We start from the raw sequence: 21,107 nt of genomic DNA, 5'->3' as shown, positions 1-21,107 counted from the left end.
TCAGCAGGGGATCAAATACACACACACACACACACACACATTATATGTCGACCGATTAATTAGGGCCGATTTCAAGTTTTCATAACAATCGGAAATTGGTATTTTTGGGCGCAGATTTTGCCGATTTTTAATAATTTAACTAGGCAAGTCAGTTAAGAACATTCTTATTTTCAATGACGGCCTAGGAACGGTGGGTTAGCTGCCTAGTTCAGGGGCAGAACGACAGATTTTTACCTTGTCAGCTCAGGGGATCCAATCTTGCAACCTTACAGTTAACTAGTCCAACGCTCTAACCACCTGCCTCACGAGGAGCCTGCCTGTTACGCGAATGCAGTAAGCCAAGATAAGTTGCTAGCTAGCATTAAACTTATCTTATAAAAAACAATCAATCAACGACTGTTGCTCCAATGTGTACTTAACCATAAACATCAATGCCTTTCTTAAAATCAATACACAAGTATATCTTTTTTAAACCTGCATATTTAGCTAAAGGAAATCCAGGTTAGAAGGCAATATTAACCAGGTGAAATTGTGTCACTTCTCTTGTGTTCATTGCACGCAGAGTCAGGGTATATGCAACAGTTTGGGCAGCCTGGCTTGCTGCGAACTAATTTGCCAGAATTTTATGTAATTATGACATAACATTGAAGGTTGTGCAATGTAACTGGAATATTTAGACTGATGGATGCCACCCGTTAGATAAAATACGGAACGGAATAAACTTTTTGTTTTCAAGGTGACAGTTTCCCGGATTTGACCTAAGGCTCGTATTTCTGTGTGTTTATTATAGTTAAGTCTATGATTTGATATTTGATAGAGCAGTCTGACTGAGGGGTGGTAGGCAGCAGCAGGCTCGTAATAGTCAAAGGTATATGGTTTAGAGAGAAATAGTTGCCGTGTTATAATTCCTGTAATAACTTGCGGCTGAACTTGAAAGGGGTTCCTTCGTTATTTTACCGTTCATGTCTTCCATAGAGAATGTCTTGATCTACTTCAGATAAGGTCTGTGTTTAGTACAGGCTTAAACCACCTCTGTTCATGTCTTCCATAGAGAATGTCTTGATCTACTTCAAATAAGGTCTGTGTTTAGTACAGGCTTAAACCACCTCTGTTCATGTCTTCCATAGAGAATGTCTTGATCTACTTCAGATAAGGTCTGTGTTTAGTACAGGCTTAAACCACCTCTGTTCATGACTTCCATAGAGAATGTCTTGATCTACTTCAAATAAGGTCTGTGTTTCGTTCAGGTTAGGGTTCAGGCTTAAACCGCCTCGGTGTTTTGATACCCGTGTAAATCTCACTAGGATAAGGTAACGTTTGTCAACATATTTTCATAAATCCACTCTACAAAAAAAATGATCTTCGCTTATATTTAGCCAATTGATCAGAGTTACCTTGTCCTATGGATATTTACACAGTTATAAAATTGGCACGGTGGTGTAAGCCTACACGAAACACAGACCTTATTTTAAGTGAATCTAAAAATATCCTATGGAATAAGTGAATGAAGGAACCGCTTTTCAGATTTTGCTAGAAGGTGTCATGGGAATTATGAGTCGCACTTTGGTAGTCAATTCTTACCATGTCCATTATTAAAATAGGATTTCCTGCATATAGAAATTACAGGTTTTGTTTTCAACATTCATCACAGGCAACTTAAACTATTTTTATTCAAACAGTTGAGAGTATTTGCCTCCTAAGCAGATTCTTCAGTATCATTGTCACTTCAGAGCTGTGTGTGTTTTACAGATGGCAGAGAAAAGCAGAGCACCAGTGTGGGACTATTACATGGAATTGGCACCAGGGAAAGCAAGGTGTCTTATTTGTGATAAAGATGTAAGCATGGGGTCAGCAAAGGCTAAATCAAAAAATACCACCAACCTGTGGAATCACCTTAAGAACACCCATCCAAAAGCCCATATGTATTATATTAAGTTAAAATAAAAGTGTTCATTGTTCATTCAGTATTGTTGCAATTGTCATTACTACAAAAATCTGTATATTTAAAAATAAATGTGTACATTCAAAATAATTGGCAGATTAATCTGTATCTGCTTTTTTTTGTCCTCCAATAATCGGTGTCGGTATTGAAAAATCATAATCGGTCGACCTCTAATACCTGGTCAGTAGGGGGATACAGTGGTTGGCTGCTATGCGTCCTAACATGCCGATGCTGGCCAGCTGATCTGAGAACAGCTCTCTGTCATCCTCCTGTAACTCGTTAATCTCATCCTCCTCATGAGATGCCACGCCGTTCACCGTCTGGAGGGAGGGAGAGAGACCATGATATTAAAGAGGGACCGAGACTAAGGAAGGAGAAGAGTCAGATGAAGAGAGAGCGAGGAAGAAAGAAAACAGAAAGAAAGAGTGATGGAATGTATGACAAAGGAGTGAGAAGATGTGGATCACGGTGGATTGACTGTTGAAAGTGCTGACCTATCATTTACCCATAAAAACAATTGACTGACTGTTTATTTTTTGTTGTTTTTTGTTTGCTTATTTATTTTTTAATTTTACCCCCCTTTTCTCCCCAATTTCGTGGTATCCAATTGTTAGTAGCTACTATCTTGTCTCATTGCTACAACTCCCGTACGGGCTCGGGAGAGACGAAGGTTGAAAGTCATGCGTCCTCCGATACACAACCCAACCAAGCCGCACTGCTTCTTAACACAGCGCGCATCCAACTCGGAAGCCAGCCGCACCAATGTGTCGGAGGAAACACCGTGCACCTGGCAACCTTGGTTAGTGTGCACTGCGCCTGGCCCACCACAGGAGTCACTGGTGCGCAATGAGACAAGGATATCCCTACTGGCCAAACCCTCCCTAACCCGGACGACGCTAGGCCAATTGTGCGTCGCCCCACGGACCTCCCGGTCGCGGTCGGTTACGACAGAGCCTGGGCGCAAACCCAGAGTCTCTGGTGGCACAGCTGGCGCTGCAGTACAGCACCCTTAACCACTGCGCCACCCGGGAGGCCGACTGACTGCTTATTTGAGTCTAGATTGAAGCGTGTGTGTGTCTCACCAGGTTGCGGGTGCCGTCAGGCGCAGCCAGGTGACACTGGATGTAGGAATTGAAGACCTGAACAGCGGGCTGGACGAAGCAGCCGCGGGGGAAATGTTCATCATCCTGAACCAGGGTCAGCCATGACTCTAACAGCTTGTCATACGCCTCCATGTATACCATGTCATCCTTATCCAGCTGGAAGAGAGAGAAAAAGAGAGCGAGAGAAGAGAGACTCATTGAATGTGTGTTTTCAAAGCAACAGAACGAAAAATAAAAGAATGGATCAACTATGTAATGTTCCTGCAGTAAGGATTGAGTGTAATGCTGACCACTTCCTCCAGGGCGGCGCTGCGTCCGAAGGAGCAGGTGAGGAGGGTGAGACAGTTGATGAAGGAGGTGAAGAGCTCGCTGGGCAGGGCAGTCAGGATGACACGGGGAAATGTGCTGATCAGGTTGGAGATTATGTTAGAGATGCCCACCGCCTCAGAGTCCTCGATCTCTATCCTGGGGGAGGGACACAAACAAAACACAACCTTAAAGGAATGTTGGATCATTTCATTCAAAATCTGGAAGAAAAAAAATGTAATACAAATTTTAAAAAGTATTTCAGAAATATATGTTTGAAACAGGCATGGTATGAAACCAGACGCAGTGCTGCCCAGTGTGTGAGCACTGAGCAGTACCTGTTGCCCGGGTAGGGCCATGTTTCCACAGCCCCAGTTAGAGTACTGTTTTTGAGGCCTGCCTGCCGTAGCTAGTCTACTGCCTAGAACAGTGCGGCTCGCTAAACCTTATCAGATAGATTTCAATAGCAAGCAGAGCTGTTCAACCACTGCAGATTGGCCATCCTGCCTGCATGGTTTTCCGATGATGCAACTGGAAAAAAGCTCCAGGAATAGGTGATTACGGAGAGAGCGAGCGAGCCCCTAACTCACTCCGCCTACTGAGTCACGAGTTCCAAGCACAAGTGTGGGTGTGTGTGTTTTATTTATACATTCGAGCAGAGCCCTGTTGATTCAGTTAAGTACTACTTCAACTGAGAGGACACACAAGTCGATACATACAAACAAATACATACAAATCACATCATTCATGCTACCAGCCTCCAGTCCAAATAATCCCACTAACACACGTACAGGCCGTCATAATAATCATGCAGTACATGATATAAAGGCCCATGTATCAAATTCAATTAGAGCTTCTTGCATGCACAGAGGGCAGCAGTGTTTCTAGCCCTGGATTGGGTCCATTGAAACCAACCAGAATTAGTTTAAGGCTCTGACAGACTCACCCATTTATCATGCTGAGAAGCCCCTCCACCAGGTGGGCCAGGTAGGAGACCTGGGCACTCTCATCGGGGAAGATTGGGCCGTGCATGGAGGCCAGCTGGGCCAGGCACTGCAGGGAGTCCTGGGCCATGTCTGAGTCCTCACGGATCTTTATGTGGACCTGAGTGGAGGGGAGCATGGAAGGTTAGAATTAAATAGTTGTTATTTTGAGCAAGGGAGATATAATAACATACAAGCTCTTGCCCATGTTAGTTTTAAAGGACAGAGAATATATTTTTTTCTGATGACGATTATGATGATTGTGTGAGACCATGAATGTAAAATGAGCAGAGCGGTGAAAGCATCTGGATGAAAACCTATCCAGGTTATTTATCTACAAAGACTGTGCTGTAATGGAATAGACCCCAAACATGATTTTTACCTCCCGTACGACATTGTGCATCTCAGACAAAGTAACACGGCTCAAACACACACCTGACCAGGGCCGGTTATGCCACGGGTACAACTGACAGAGCCACAACTCTCAATGCAGTTTCAGTAGTTTCTGTTTACATCCAGAAAAAGACAGCATTATGAGACAAACTGAAGTGACAGACTCACCGTCTTCTGAAGCAAAGGGAACAGAGAATGAATGCTCAAAATGCCAGCCACTGGACCCAGACACAGTAACTCTGGATGTCAACACAGACAATACCAATCGATCAGAGAGCCAGTCTGAAACTTGCTGAGGCCGTCTCAATCAAACCCAGAGTCAGTCAGTAGTCAGAGAGAACCTGTAATTCTCTGTCAGAGAAGTTGTACGGTGAATCGGATGTGAAGTGACCGGGCAGTGAGGCAGTTTCAGCTCCACTGTGGAGCAACGTGTGCTTTCACTGACAGGCAGCGCAATGAGGACTCCTGGCTCTGAATGCTCACTCAGAGCTCTGTCTATTCTCTCCGTCTGCTTTTTCTCCCATTCTCTTACTGTTATCGACCCTGAAAAAGCCCTGGTGCTAGCCACACAATCCCTACGCAACCCCAAACAGCTCCAGAACACTCTCCACACCTCAAGTATCCCTTTTTCCTCTGAGAAACTCCTTCTCTCAACCTCCCTGTCTCACTCCCTTTCTGGCTTTCCCACCCTCCCTCCCCCAGCTGTAGTGGTTGGTTGTCGGCCCAGTGTTCCAAGGACTCTGATGCTAATGTAGCGTAGCAAAGAGATCTCTGCTGTTGATGAGTGCTGCTGCTGCCCTCTCCAGAGTCTGAAGTCATTCTCTGGAGGAGTGGAGTGGAGGGAAGGAAAGAGGGAGGGAGGGAGACAGAGAACGCAAGGCCAAAGATCGCACACCGCACGCGCTCTAAAAACAGCTGCACCAACGAACATCCGCGCAGTGCTAGCTATGCCAATCGCCTTGAGTACGACTATAGTTAGAGACAGGCAGGGGGTAGAGGGGGGAATCAAAACAAGACTGGGTACTCCTCTGCGGAGAGAGAATGAATTTCCTATTTATAGCAGGAGACAAAGCCTGGTGTCTGTTTCCTCAGGGGGATTGAAGGCTCCCCTTTCTGTTTTTTTAAATTAACTGAGCGCTTCCGAATGATTGTCTCCCCCCTCTCCTTTTCTCACTACCTCGTTTGTCAGATTCAGTTACTGCCGCCCAGGGTAGAATCAGCCATCGTCACATCATCATAGGCTCAGCTCTACAGACGCAGCCCTGATTGGGTTTACTGGGCAAACAGAGCTGGAGTGTACGTGTCAGAATGACAAATTAAAGGCACTCTCACAAGCCAAAACCAACGCAAACCACAAACAAAAACAGTCGTAGACCCAAATTACAGCTGGTGGGGAAAATGTTAACTTAGAGCTCATTTCACTAGGTGTCAAAAGAACAGAGAGGATGGATACGATGTATTTTGAGGGTGGCGTCATTCCCATCGCTGATTTATCCTCCTCGGCCTAGACCAATGTCTCAAGAGTGGAACTGAGAACGCTATTCATTCAAATGACCTCGAACATTTGTTATTTCTTTCAGATCTGTTAGTCACTGAACTGAAGCTTCAATTTTGCAATGTAAAGGACATAGGTGATTCTATGTACCTGGAGGGAGACCTCTTTCGCCAAATTCTGCCCCTCTCCAAACCTCCTAGACCACTTCACCTCCAGAGTAGGGTCATTTAAAGGGAGATTGACACCTACAAAAGGGGAGATGGACCCCCTCAGGGTCCTTACGGTATGCAAGGCGAGGGGTGTTAACGGGCCCCCGTAATCTAGGGCCCTATAAAATCAGTCTTATTTTCCCCCAAAATTCTGTTTTCTCCTGGGTTTCCATTTCTACCCGTTTTTACCTCTCAAAATCATACGTTTTAAATAGAAAAACAACTGAATTGGATGTTCTAAATCCACAACAATGCTTAAACCACATAAGGAGACCACTTTTTAGGACTGGGGAAAAATGAAGACATCAGAATTTTGGGTGTAGTTACCCTTTAATGAAAGTGGGCACCAGCCAGATACCGTTGTTTGGTTAGCAATGTTTCTGTAGCGCTCATGTGATTGCAGAATCATGATACAATTTTGCCAGGTAGGCATAGGCTACTGTGTAGTTAACATTTAATTGAGAAGGTTTTTGGGAAAGCCTTTCCATCTACCAGAAGGTTATCATTAGCATCATTGCTAAAGGCTACACTAAGTGTAGCCATGCGCGGGCACAGGCGCGCACACATTCCTGTGTCGTTTCAGAAAGTTGCAGGAAAATACAAATCACTGATGCATTTTGTTCATGTCTTATGATGAAAAAATAAAATGCTTGAATTCCACTTGTCTGGATGCCATGATCCCGTCCGCAACGTTGATTTTATAAGGCCCTAATAATGCCAAGGTTAGCGTGTAATCCTGCCATCGCTCTGTTTGAACTCTGACCCTGGCGGCACGTGTCTGGATGGCCCCCTCCATGGGCCTTCACCCTCACAGCTGAGGATTGAGGAGCAGCAGCTGAGCACCCACCAAAACACACACACACACAACGAACAGTTGCACTACAGCAGTCTTACAATAACAAACACCCCATCCACCACAAATACCACAGAGGGAGGTAAGAGACACTAGCCCTCTGTTAGACCAATATACTAGTCAGTGGTCAGACAATACAATATATCTTCTGGTCTCAAACCACTCCATAAAACGAGAAGGGGTTACACATGTATAACTTTGCAGAGAAGCTGAACAAAAAAAGACCATAATACAAAAGATATCTTCCAGGGCCAAACCACTCAAAACCTCTATGGGCCTCTCAACCTCAGTCATCCAACAACATATCTCATGTCAATTGTAGAAATTGAGAGATGCAGAATAGAGAGAAGCCTCCAGGTTGGGGATATTGCCTGGAGGAGAAGGGAGCAGTATTTGGCAGAGAGAGCCTGGATGCTGAGGGAGAGTTGACTGATTTGTTCCACACTCAGACACAGACACAAACACTTTATAAAAACAAGTTTCACTACTATATCTACACGTCATTTAGGAAAAATACTACTACATTGCAATAAAGATCATTTTTAATACATGCCACACTATAAAATATGTCATATGTTTCACATGCCTCATAAAATACACAGTTCAAACCCTCCCTCTCCTAATCTGTGGTAAGAACTACAAGAGAAGACAAATGGTCAAAGAACAGTCAGCACGACACAAGGATATTCTAGCTACAGAGAGACGAAGAGGAGAGAAAGATAAGACTCACGGTGAAGAAGAGGTCCATGACGCGGGTGTCAAGCAGAGCTTCTCTCCAGGTCTCTGTGGGCTTCAGCATCACGTTCTGGGTGGACTCAAACATGGCGATGTAGTGGCGCCCCAGTGACCCCCAGGTTAAGGCCAACAACATAAGGAACGCTGACTCTCTCACACAGAGTCCCTGTCACTAGAGCCCTCTCTGTCAGTCACAGTGGAATCTGGTCTCTCAGCCCTCTCCTTCTCCTCTCTGAGGTCTGAGTGCAGTGGAAACTTGTGGTTACTAACTCACTAGTTCATCAGGTCTACCACGCTCTCCCTCCCCGACCCTCTTGCCCTCTTTTTTACACTCAAGGCTGCCTCTCTCTTTCCTTCACTCTGTCGTTTTCTCTCCCTGTCTGTGCTGAGGCCCAGTGAGGAAACTCCCACAGGAAAGCCAGTCACTGGCACAGACCAAGCATTCCACTGGGCAGGACCAACAGTCACTCCCAAACACACCCTACACAATCGTGCTACCGAGACAGGTGCGTTTCTGTGCCCCTCACCCCACAGCAGCCTTGCCTTTTTGCCCATTTAAACAGCTCTGGTCCACCAGAACGCTAAATGAACAGACCGAGAGAGAGAGAGAGCGTGTGAGAAGCCTCTTGGGAAGAGTGTTGGAAACATGAGTATTAACTCTAGAGCCCAACAACCACAGTGTTCATATGTGTGAGAGATTTACCTTACTTACAACCTTGTATGTTTCAATCAAATAAAAATATGATTTGGGGTATATACTCAAGCAATTTGGAATGGATCTTAGATCAAATAATGGATACTCTTCACTTTACGTAGTGTAAAGTAAAGAAGGTCATATGTCTGTATGAGCATGAAAGTACATGCTTGTGGACGGATGGATGTGCACAGTCAGGTGACTTTTTCCACCTATCACCCATCTCTATCATCACACTGTCCAACCTTCCAGCACGCTCCAGAATAAGCAACAGTACTCTGTTACCTCGCCGACAGAGACAAAGGAAGAGGAGACGTAGAGACAGAGACCTCCTGCTGGGCTCTAAACCCTGCTGCACTAAAACGGGTCTGGATGACAGGTCAAACATCCAGCAACACTTTTAGAGCGTTGTTTTAGTATCAAACATTTACAGTTGTCCATCAACTGTCTCTCAATTTAGTTATCTGTCAACAGTGTTGCAACTCATTTGACTGTGACATCAGTAGAAGTTAGATGACTGTTTAAGTATCTTAACACTATTGGTGTAAACACACTGTGATGAATAATATTTGAAGTCTATATAAAAGTGTGTTTACTTATAGTGAAAGCCTATATTGAACTCATCTAGGTATTTTCTGTCTGATGACTTGAGGCCATTGTATTTAGATACTGTACATCGACAGTGGACGTGTTAAGAGTGCAAAGCTATGTTAAGGAGTGGTAGGGTTTAAGTGATACATCCTCCACTAAGTCTTGCTCGCAGCCTTGCCATGTGAAATAACACTGGAGGAATGCCCATCACCCCCACCCTCTTCTGCCCTAATGCTCTCCCCAATAGGGTTGGCCCGATAAATTATTAAATCGAATATCGTGATTTGACATTGACAATATACACTGCTCAAAAAAATAAAAGGGAACACTAAAACAACACATCCTAGATCTGAATGAATGAAATATTCTTATTAAATCATTTTTTCTTTACATAGTTGAATGTGCTGACAACAAAATCAAACAAAAATGATCAATGGAAATCAACTTTATCAACCCATGGAGGTCTGGATTTGGAGTCACACTCAAAATTAAAGTGGAAAACCACACTACAGGCTGATCCAACTTTGATGTAATGTCCTTAAAACAAGTCAAAATGAGGCTCAGTAGTGTGTGAGCACATGGAGGACTGTGCGGCCCGCCAAAGAAATGCCACCCCACACCATAACTCGACCCACCGCCAAACCGGTCATGCTGGAGGATGTTGCAGGCAGCAGAACGTTCTCCACGGCGTCTCCAGACTCTGTCACGTGCTCAGTGTGAACCTGCTTTCATCTGCGAAGAGCACAGGGTGCCAGTGGCGAATTTGCCAATCTGGTGTTCTCTGGCAAATGCCAAACGTCCTGCACGGTGTTGGGCTGTAAGCACAACCCCCACCTGTGGACGTCGGGCCCTCATACCACCGTCATGGAGTCTGTTTCTGACAGTTTGAGCAGACACATGCACATTTGTGGCCTGCTGGAGGTCATTTTGCAGGGCTCTGGCAGTCCTCCTCCTGCTCCTACTTGCACAAAGGCGGAGGTAGTGGTCCCGCTGCTGAGATGTTGCCCTCCTACGGCCTCCTCCACGTCTCCTGATGTACTGGCCTGTCTCCTGGTAGCGCCTCATGCTCTGGACACTACGCTGACAGACACAGCAAACCTTCTTGCCACAGCTCGCATTGATGTGCCATCCTGGATGAGCTGCACTACCTGAGCCACTTGTGTGGATTTTAGACTCAGTCTCATGCTACCACTAGAGTGAAAGCACCGCCAGCATTCAAAAGTGACCAAAACAAGCCAGCAAGCATAGGAACTGAGAAGTGGTCTGTGGTCCCCACCTGCAGAATCACTCCTTTATTGGGGGTGTCTTGCTAATTGCCTATAATTTCCACCTGTTGTCTATTCCATTTGCACAACAGCATGTGAAATTTATTGTCAATCAGTGTTGCTTCCTAAGTGGACAGTTTGATTTCACAGAAGTGTGATTGACTTGGAGTTACATTGTGTTGTTTAAGTGTTCCCTTTATCTTTTTGAGCAGTGTATATATATCTTGAAGAGCAAGATGATTTATTGTGATGTGCAAGACTATACTCTATTTGACTTTACAAATCAAAAATATGCAGTTTTATCATTTAAGACTATATCAATATGTTGAAAATAAAACCTAAATCAAGGGTTCTCAAACGTTTTCGGGCTGGGGACGCCTTTTGTGATAGCAAATTCATCAGGTACCCTCTCATAAATGGGGAGGGAGATCCAAATAGCACACTAGGACTTTACTAAGACTTCGGCAGTGCATGACAGGACGAACCAAGTCTCGGGACCTGGGAAGGAACATTTTAATTCTACATATTTAATGCGTTTTGTTGTTGCAGTTTTAAAGCTAATATCCTGCAATTCTACAAATATTTCCACGAGGCAGAGAAAACGTTGCAGTTTTAAATTGGTGCATTTATGTAAAACAAATAAAAATAAGTATTGCGTGCGGCTGCGGTCCGGATTTTCTGGAACCCAAATTGCCGCAGCTATTAATAGATATTTCTGCGCATGTCCAGGAATAACAAATAAAGTGTAGCTACTGCCCACTCCGCTGTTCCCACCGCTCCACTGCCTCTTCATTCACATGGGAGGGGGAAACGTCATGTTGTACACTAAAGACACGATCGACATGTTCCAACTATGCATTCATGCCTCAAGCGTGATTTCATGTTATTTATTCATGTTGTACACTACACAAAAGACACGATCGACATGTTCAGACAAACTGTTGTCTGTTGTAAAAGTATATTTAGGCAAAGCAAAACACACAGGCAGTCAACATAGCAATTACTTTCTCATCATTACAAACATTGGCTAGTTCTTTTTTCATCAACTCTCGCTACGATATGGCAGCATGAGGAATAATCGGGTGCTGGGCGATGCAAAACAAACTTGCCCATTGTCAGACTGTTTACCGGTCTGGGTACACAGCTAGGTAGCCTACTCGTGTGTTACTTGCATGATCTTAAGGTGGTTAAAACGCAGATAGTTTTTTGCCCCAATGCAAAACTCAAGTGGGGAATAACATTCCTTTCAGTAACTCTGGCTAGTGGCTACGATATGGCAGCAACTATAAAGATTAGCCTACATTATCACACAAAACATTGATTGGTTTTACTCCAATGCAATGTGTGTGCGCTGCTTGTAGTTTTGATGTCTTCACTATTATTCAACAATGTAAAAAATAATTAAAATAAAGAAATCTTTGAATGAGTAGGTGAGTCCAAACTGTGTGTGTGTGAGAGAGATACATAAAAATAAAACTGGCCGCGGACCACTTGCAGTACCTCTGCGGACCCCTAGCCGGTCCCTGGTCTCTAAATGAATAGAAATGTATAAAATAAAGATGTTTTATTGTCACATACACCGTATAGGTGCAGTGAAATGTGTTGTTTTACAGGGTCAGCCATAAACTAATCTCATTTTTTTTTTCACTAGACAATTTATTTATGAGAATGTGATTATAATATTGGAAATAAGCACACAAATGGGCCAAAACGATTATATCGGATATCGCAATATTTGGAGTGGCATACGGTAGAAGCGGTCTCCCCAAATATTACCCGATTCCCCCTCACCTGTGCATGAGTTGGGACAGCCATCCCCAAGACAGCCATATTCCCTGTTTAGTGTGTGTTTATGTCAAGGTCCCCAGTGGCTCAAGGCAAGGGGCAGAACATAGGGGTTGTGTCATCCACAGTAGCCATTCAGAGCACCTGACCAGCCTTGAGCTTGACCACATCTCCATCCCGACTCTGGGGTTAACATCAGCGTGGAGAGACGCGCTGTCTTACTAACGCAGGGGCCACATGCTGGGCCCAGAGGGGGGAGTGTGGCGCAGACAGATGAAACACATGCCACACGGTTGGTTTGTGAAGGATGGAGCCACTGTGGTGTTTTAAAAAGAGTCTTTAAAAAGGAGGGGGGGGGGGGGGGCCTAACAGGCTACAGCTGCCAGGCATGCAATTAAGGAGTGGCCCCCTGATACACACACGGTCACGGACACACACACTCAAATTCAGACAGAGAGACATGTCTGATACACATGGACAGAAGGCCACACCGCTTTACCTTCCCAGAAGTCTTCATAAATCTGTTCTCCGATCAAACAAGCATCCAGACAGCACACACACACCAGGGTTTCCGTGAGGAAAATGTGGCGCCGGACAAGTGACCGGGAAGATTTTAATTTATCGGACATTTGAGAAATGTATCGGTCATCCAAATGCATTGCATGTCCACCCACATAGCCAGAGCCATCAATAGACAAGGGATGTTGGCCAAATGAGCCACAATTACAAAAACACAATTCCTTGAGTTTCATTTAGCAGACATCTTAGGCAAAGAGACTTACTGGAGCAATTAGGGTTAAGTGCCTTGATCAAGGGAACAGAAATTCTTCACCTAGTCAACTCAGGGATTCGAACCAGCAACCTTTTGGTTACTGGCCCAACGCTCTTACCACAAGGCCACTTGTGTAAAAGTTCATAGCCTACTGTTGTATAGGTTTTCCGTTCTTAAAACAATAATTGTCCATCTCACAGTTCAGTTGTCAGAGATTTGAGCACTAAATGCATCGGTATTGCATGCACAGGCGTGCAATGTACGATTTTAAATATATAAAAAGAAAGAGAAGCTTAGGCCTAGCCCCAGAGACAGAGAGAGAGATGCCAGTGGCATCTAATTCATTCCTTTTCTATACCAATATTTTTTCTAAAGATAAGCATTATATTGTTAGATTATAGGAGTAACTATGGTAGGCCTAAAACATTCTTCCTCACCTCAAGTTCAACTGTTGGAGTCAGTAGGAGCGCCGTTGCCTGCAGTATAATAGGCTAATAGCCAAATCAACAGCCTAATAATTGTCTGCTCTGTATTAGGTTTAAGATGGGTTATAAGCAGGCCTGCCTTAAAATAAATATCATTAGCCTATTGCTATCATTTGTTGGGTATGTTAGGTAGTAGTCTTTGTTGGTAATTGCTGCAATATAGACTATTCAAAACTTTTCAAAGATTTTACAGAGTTAATGTTCATATAAGGAAATCAGTCAATTGAAATGAATTCATTAGGCCCTAATCTATGGATTTCACATGACCGGGAATACAGATATGCATCTGTTAGTCACAGATACCTTAAAAAAAAGGTGACCACCATTTGCCTCATGCAGCGCGACACATCTCCTTCACAGGCTGTTGATTGTGGCCTGTGGAAATTTGTCCCACTCTTCTTCAATGGCTGAGCGAAGTTGCTGGATATTGGCGGGAACTGGAATACGCTGTCGTACACATCGATCCAGAGCATCCCAAACATGTTCAATGGGTGACATGGCTGGTGAGTTCAGCTTCCAGGTATTGTGTACAGATCCTTGCGACATGAACTTCGGATGAATGGCACGACGATGGCTCTCAGGATCTCATCACATTATCTCTGTGCATTCAAACTGCCATTGATAAAATGCAATTGTGTTCATTGTCCGTAGCTTATGCCTGCACATACCATAACCCTACCACCACGGGGAACTCTGTTCACAATCTTGACATAAGGAAATTGCTCGCCCACACGACGCCATACACGCTTAGTGCCATCTGCCAGGTACCGTTGAAACCAAAACTCATCTGCCAAGAGCACACTTTTACAGCGTGCCGGTGCCATAAAAGGGGAGCATTTGCCCACTGAAGTTGGTTACGACGCCGAACTGCAGTCAGGTCAAAACCCTGGTGAGGACAACGAGCACGCAGATGTGCTTCCCTGAGACGGCTTCTGACAGTTTGTCCAGAAATTCTTTGGTTGTGCAAACCCACAGTTTCATTAGCTGTCCAGGTGGCTATTCTTAGACAATCCCACAGGTGAAAAAGCCAGATGTGGAGGTCCTGGGCTGGCGTGGTTACACATGGTCTGCGGTTGTAAGGCCGGTTGGACGTACTGCCAAATTCTCTAAAATGACATTGACCTCCAATGGGTTATAGTAGAGAAATGACATTCAATTCTCTGGCAACAGCTCTGGTGGACATACCTGCAGTCAGCATGACAATTGCACACTCCCTCAAAACTTGACACATCTGTGGCATTGTGTTGTCTGACAAGACTGCACATTTTAGAGTAGCCTTCTATTGTCCCCAGCACAAGGTACACCTGTGTAGTCATAATGACATTTAATCAGTTTCTTGATATGCCACACCTGTCAGGTGGATGAATTATCTTGGAAAATTATAAATGCTCACCAACAGGGTTGTACACAAAGTAGTGCACAAAATGTGAGAGAAATAAGCTTTTTGTGCATATGGATAATTTCTGGGATCTTCTATTTCAGCTCATGATGCATGGGACCAACACTTTACATTTTGCGTTTATATTTTTGTTGAGTGTAATAGCCTGCTCGTATTTCCCTATAAACAAAGGCTTGATTTACTTTTGATATTACCCTAACAAAGTTTAGAAACCTTTGATGTGGTGTAGCTATTATTAAGCTTTAGCTACTGACAGTTGAACTTGAGGTAAGGAAGAATGTGAGGTGGACAATTATTGTTTTAGGAAAGTAAAAAACTATTGGTTATAAAAAGTTTTACATATGCTACTGGCTGGCAGGTAGTCTACAGGTTAAGAGCGTTGGGCCAGTAACTGAAAGATTGTTGGTTTGAATCCCTGAAATGACTAGGTGAATAATATGTCAATGTGCCCTTGAGCAAATACTACATATCGAAACACAAGGAATAGTGTTTATGTAATTTGTTATATGGCTGTTTTGAGGACACATACATTTAGCTCATTTGGCCAATATCCCTCGTTTATTGATGGCGCTAGCTGCGCCAGGTCGGAGGTTTCTTTCTCACTCTCTTTCTACTCACGGATACGGATATGAATGCATATGGGCTCCCGAGTGGCGCAGCGGCCTAAGGCACTGCATCTCATTGCAAGAGGCATCACAATACCCCATAAAGCAGGTCTCTGGTTCGAATCCAGGCTGTTTGACATCCGGCATTGGGAGTCCCATAGGGCGGCACAATTGGCCATCATTGTAGAAAATAATTTGTTCTTTACTGACTTGCCCAGTTAAGAATATAATGATAAATGTCTTGTAAATTTCTCAAATGTCTGGTAAATTAAAATCTTCCCGGTCACGTTGTACAGAGACATATTTTCCTAACGGAAACCCTAACACACATACACACACAGGACCATGTCTGGCATTCCAGACGGACACTCAACAAGCTGTGGGGTTTAAAGAGGCTGGCGGCAATCCACCCCCTCGCCTGTCCCCCATTAAAGAGGCCTGGTTATCAGGCTGCTATCTGGTATGGGCACAGACACACAGGGCCTCTTTGAAAGTGATACATAACCCTGGTTTGCAGCGACGCCACCTCAGATCCCTTTAAACACAGAGGCGGGAGAGAGAGGCTGCTAGTCTGAGTAGGATTAACGCTCCAATGAGCTCAACAGGCCAATGACACACGTGTGCGCACCCACACAAACGCAGCCAAATGAGAGTAACAAATGAAAACATAAGTGGTACGACCATATGCCACACCCCAAACCTTTTGCACTGTACCCAAGACAGCCACATTTTCATATGACGCACCTAACATACAAGACCAAGGTTTATGATCAAACCAGTCTACAGTGTTTCCTCTAGGATTTTTCAGCAGTGGTGGTAAAGTTAGGGTGGCCAATGGTGCGGTTTTAAAGGCCCCCCTTTCAGCCGCAGAGACAATATTTTACCGTTTTAAAGCTAGTTTCTGCAATTCTACACATTTTCCATGGGGCGCCATTATCTTTTCTAAATACTTTATATCTGCTTTTAGTCATTTAAGACCACGCGGAAAATGTTTTACCATCCCTAAAATTACAGTGCATTCGGAAAGTATTCAGACCCCTTGACTTATTCTAAATTTTGTTATGTTACAGCCTTATTCTAAAATGGATTAAATAAAAAAACATTCCCTCAATCTACACACAATACCCCATAAAGCGAAAACAGGTTTAGACAAGGCACACACCAGTCTATATAAGGAACTACAGTTGACAGTGCATGTCAGAGCAAAAACCAAGCCATGAGGTTCAAGGAGTTGGCCATAGAGCTCAGATAGCATTGTGTCAAGGCACAGATCTGGGGAAGGGTACCAAAACATTTCTGCAGCATTGAAGGTTCCCAAGAACATTGTGGCCTCCATCATTCTTAAATGGAAGTTTAGGAAGTCTTGGAGTTTCCAGAGCTGCCCACCCCGGCCAAACTGAGCAATTATGGGAGAAGGCCTTGGTCAGGGAGGTGACCAAGAATCCAATGGTCACTGACAGAGCTCCAGAGTTCTACTGTGGAGATGGGAGAACCTTACAGAAGAACAACCATCTCTGCAGCACTCCACCAATCAGGCCTTTATGGTAGAGTGGCCAGACGGAAGCAACTCCTCAGTAAAGGAACATGACAGTCTGTTTGGAGTTTGCCAAAAGGCACACAAAGGAATCTGACTATGAGAAACATGATTCTCTGGTCTGATGAAACCAAGATTAAACTCTTTGGCCTGAATGCCAAGTGTCACATCTGGAGAAAACCTGGCACCATCTCTATGGTGGAGCATGGTGGTGGCATCATCATGCTATGGGGATGTTTTTCAGCGGCAGGGACTGAGACACTAGTCAGGATCGAGGCAAATATGAATGGAGCAAAGTCAGAGATCCTTGATGAAAACCTGCTCCAGAGCACTCAGGACCTCAGGCTGGGGTGAAGGTTCACCTTCCAACAGGACAATGACCCTAAGCACACAGTCAAGACAACGTCGGAATGCGTTCGGGACAAGTCTCTGAATGTCCTTGAGTGGCCCAGCCAGAGCCCAGACTTGAACCTGATCGAACATCCCTGCAGACCTAAAAATATCTGTGCAGCGACGCTCCCCATCCAACCTGACAGAGCTTGAGAGGATCTGCAGAGAAGAATGGGAGAAACTCACCAAATACAAGTGTGCCAAGCTTGTAGCATCATATCCAAGAAGACTTGGGGCTGTAATCGCTACCAAAGGTGCTTCAACAAAGTACTGAGTAAAGGGTCTGAATACTTAAGTAAATGTGATTTCATTTTTTATATACATTTGCAAAAATGTCAAACAATCTGTTTTTGATTTTTCATTATGGGGTATTGTGTGTAGATTGATGAGGAAAAAAACAATTGTATCCATTTTAGAAAAAGGCTGTAACGTAAGAAAATAGGGAAATAGTTAAGAGGTCTGAATACTTTCGGAATGCACTGCATTTTCAAAAACAATATTTAATACAATTCTTCCATGACCCAAAGAGAATAAACTGCTACCCACCAGTGGGTCCTAACCCACCAATGGGGAAATACTGCAGACGCAAGAAAGGATATGATTGGGCGGCAGGAAGTTCCAGCTAAGAACCTGATTGGCCAGGGCCAGGTATCTCTGGAACACAGAGGACATCTGAGCGTTGAGGTTCTCTCTGCGACTGAACTCCTGCAGCACCTCCATGGTCAATACGAAAATCTGACGCAGGTTGTCCTCCTGAAAGTGAACACACATCAGAACAAAAATACACGCACAAAAGGTGTCAACACAAAACACACACTACTACCAAGCCAGAGAGAGCATAGCATTCAGTTAGATGAACAGAGGAGAAAGGAGGAAAAAGGAGCGGGAGGAAAAAGGAGCGGGAGGAAAAAGGAGCGGGAGGAAAGAGGAGCGGGGGGGAAAAGGAGCGGGAGAAAAAAGGAGCGGGAGGAAAGAGGAGCGGGAGGAAAGAGGAGCGGGAGGAAAGAGGAGCGGGAGGAAAGAGGAGCGGGAGGAAAAAGGAGCGGGAGGAAAAAGGAGCGGGAGGAAAAAGGAGCGGGAGGAAAAAGGAGCGGGAGGAAAAAGGAGCAGGAGGAAAAAGGAGCAGGAGGAAAAAGGAGCGAGAGGAAAAAGGAGCGAGAGGAAAAAGGAGCAGGAGGAAAAAGGAGCAGGAGGAAAAAGGAACGGGAGGAAAAAGGAGCAGGAGGAACGGAAGTCTGACCTGAAAGATGCGTTTGCAGCTGCCGTGGAACTCCATGTTGAGGCCGATATTACTGGTCTTACTGGAGCTGGAGAACTCACTGATGAGGGCCGTCAGGATGGAGCAGGCCAGTGTCTGCTGCAGGGGCACACAAACAGGTCTGAGGTCACACACACCATCTGACGTCATTTGTCACATTGAGGGTAGCTGACAGAGGACAGCAGCCGGCTTACTAAAGAGGACAGATCTAAATAGACCCAAGCCATGAAAACCTCCCTGGCCTCCGGAAGAATGACTGCCATCTAGTGGAGACAGTTATACTACTGGAAGAGCTCATCAGGTTGGTGAGGCCAGAAATCTCAAAGGAACGGTGGGTACCGCATGGGCATTTAACTCCTCTGTTTTGGGGACCTGCGTGGTTCTGGTACCGGCTCCGACCAACATTTTAGCTTATAACTCTGACATCACTTTAAGCTGGGATGTCCCTCCTACCATTTCATTCGCTCTTCCGACTGTCCAACTCCTGGCTGAATCCTACGTCACAGCCCCTAACATATGCCTGGAATCCTTACATCATAATGCAGCAGGAGTGGATTCGTCACTGTGGCACATTCAGAGATATTTTAGATTACTAGCTATAAATCATTCATAGATTTTAAACAAAAACACTGTCATAAATGGGCAAGATTATTATAAAATGAAAGGCTAGTTCCTAACAAGTTCAGGAAGACACGCTAGAGTTCTGTGAGACATTCACAGAAATGGGGGCAGACATTTTGATCAAGAAAGACCTTAAGAAAATGTGCATTTTAACACTAAACATACAAATATGTATTTTACAGTTATAAGGAAGGTGAAATCTTATAGTTAGTCGTTTTATAATTTGATTATAGTATTTTTAGAAAGCATATAATTAATTTCAAGCCTTATTCATACAGCTGTGTTGAATAGTAAATACAGTTTGGAAAGTACTCAGACCCCTTGACTTTTCCCACATTTTGTTAAGTTACAGCCTCATTCTAAAAGGATAAAATAAAATCCTCAATCTACACACAATAACCCATTATGACAAAGTGAAAAAAGGTTTTAAGACATTCAAAATAAATTAAAAATAACATTATTTACATAAGTATTCAAACCCTTTGCTATGAGACTTGAAATTGAGCTCAGGTGCATCCTATTTCCATTGATCATCCTTGAGATGTTTCTACAACTTGGAGTCCACCTGTGGTCAATTCAATTGATTGGACATGATTTGAAAATGCACATACCTGTCTATATATAAGGTCCCACAGTTGACAGTGCATGTCAGAGCAAAAACCAAGCCATAGCTGGGCAGTGACGCTCCCCATCCAACCTAACAGAGCTTGAGAGGATCTGTAGGGAAGAATGGGAGAAACTCCCCAAATACAGGTGTGCCAAGCTTGCAGCGTCATAACCAAGAATACTCATTGCTGTAATCGCTGCCAAAGGCGCTTCAACAAAGTACTGAGAAAATAGTCTGAATACTTATGTAAATGTATTATTTCAGGTGTTTTATTTTTAATTACATTTGCAAAAAAAATCTAAAAACCTGTTTTTGCTTTGTCATTATGGGGCATTGTGTGTAGATTGATGAGCAAAAAAAAACAACGGAATCAACTGTAGAATAAGGCTGTAACGTAGCAAAATGTGGAAAAGGTCAAGGTGTAAATGCTTTTCGAAGGCACTGTACATCATAAAATATTTGTACTGTGTACTTGAGCTTGTGTCCTCAAAAGTGACTACTCCTCAGCAATATATACCACTATATATATTTTTACCAGAAAGGTGATATTTTAAAAACATTTTGGAGTATGCAGCATTACTAGTTATTGTTTATGGCCCTCTCGTGATAAATAATTACTTTTGGGGATAATGTAGATTACATAAATTTTCAATTACATTTAACTGGTTTTAAAGCCAGAAGCAGAGTGAACATCTATCACTGTGGGATTTGAAGGAGTGGACTTGTGGAGCTCTTTTCCCATATCACTAACGAGTGTACTCCTTTCACATCTTTGATAATTATGACATTCTGATGTTTTTTCCATGAATTGATCATTTGCCCAATCACAACAGATCTTTTTCAGAGTGAAAAATTCAGAGTGAAAAATTCTGTGAGTGAAAAATTCTGAAAAAAGATCAGAATTGGGCTGCGGAGTCAAGTAGGCTGCGTTTACCCAGGAAGCCCAATTCTTTTGACCAATAAGATCAGCTCTGAAAAATATATTACATGAAAAGATAGGATGTAATTGGTTAAAATAACATTTAGTGAGAAAAATATAAGAATTGGGCTGCCTGTGTAAACACTGCCTTATACATGTGTCT

The 21,107-nt window shown here is 43.8% G+C and overlaps 1 protein-coding gene across 6 annotated transcripts in view; it reads right to left on the bottom strand.

Moving 5' to 3' along the window:
- LOC110501679 (exportin-4) overlaps positions 1-21,107 on the bottom strand; it is a 56,518-nt gene that overhangs the window by 27,667 nt on the left and 7,744 nt on the right. For 4 of the 6 annotated variants that reach the window (XR_016490602.1, XM_090215874.1, XM_090215875.1 and 1 more), the window contains exons 5-11: positions 18,780-18,896; positions 18,140-18,292; positions 8,015-8,128; positions 4,298-4,455; positions 3,336-3,510; positions 3,025-3,201; positions 2,120-2,262 (exon numbers count right to left, since the gene is read on the bottom strand). Coding sequence is in view for 5 of the 6 variants with exons in the window: in XM_090215874.1 (XP_090072000.1) it covers positions 2,120-2,262; positions 3,025-3,201; positions 3,336-3,510; positions 4,298-4,455; positions 8,015-8,128; positions 18,140-18,292; positions 18,780-18,896 (1,037 nt within the window). In the remaining variant the exon portion in view is untranslated. Of the gene's footprint in view, positions 1-2,119; positions 2,263-3,024; positions 3,202-3,335; positions 3,511-4,297; positions 4,456-4,895; positions 5,758-8,014; positions 8,129-18,139; positions 18,293-18,779; positions 18,897-21,107 lie in introns of those variants that run through there. The other 2 variants (XM_090215877.1, XM_090215876.1) reach the window with 2 other exon arrangements.

This window comes from Oncorhynchus mykiss, chromosome 22 (assembly GCF_057628025.1).
Source record: "Oncorhynchus mykiss isolate SJ-2025 chromosome 22, ASM5762802v1, whole genome shotgun sequence".
In the NCBI taxonomy this organism is placed as follows: Eukaryota; Metazoa; Chordata; class Actinopteri; order Salmoniformes; family Salmonidae; genus Oncorhynchus; species Oncorhynchus mykiss.
This window is presented reverse-complemented; position numbering and strand designations above follow the sequence as displayed.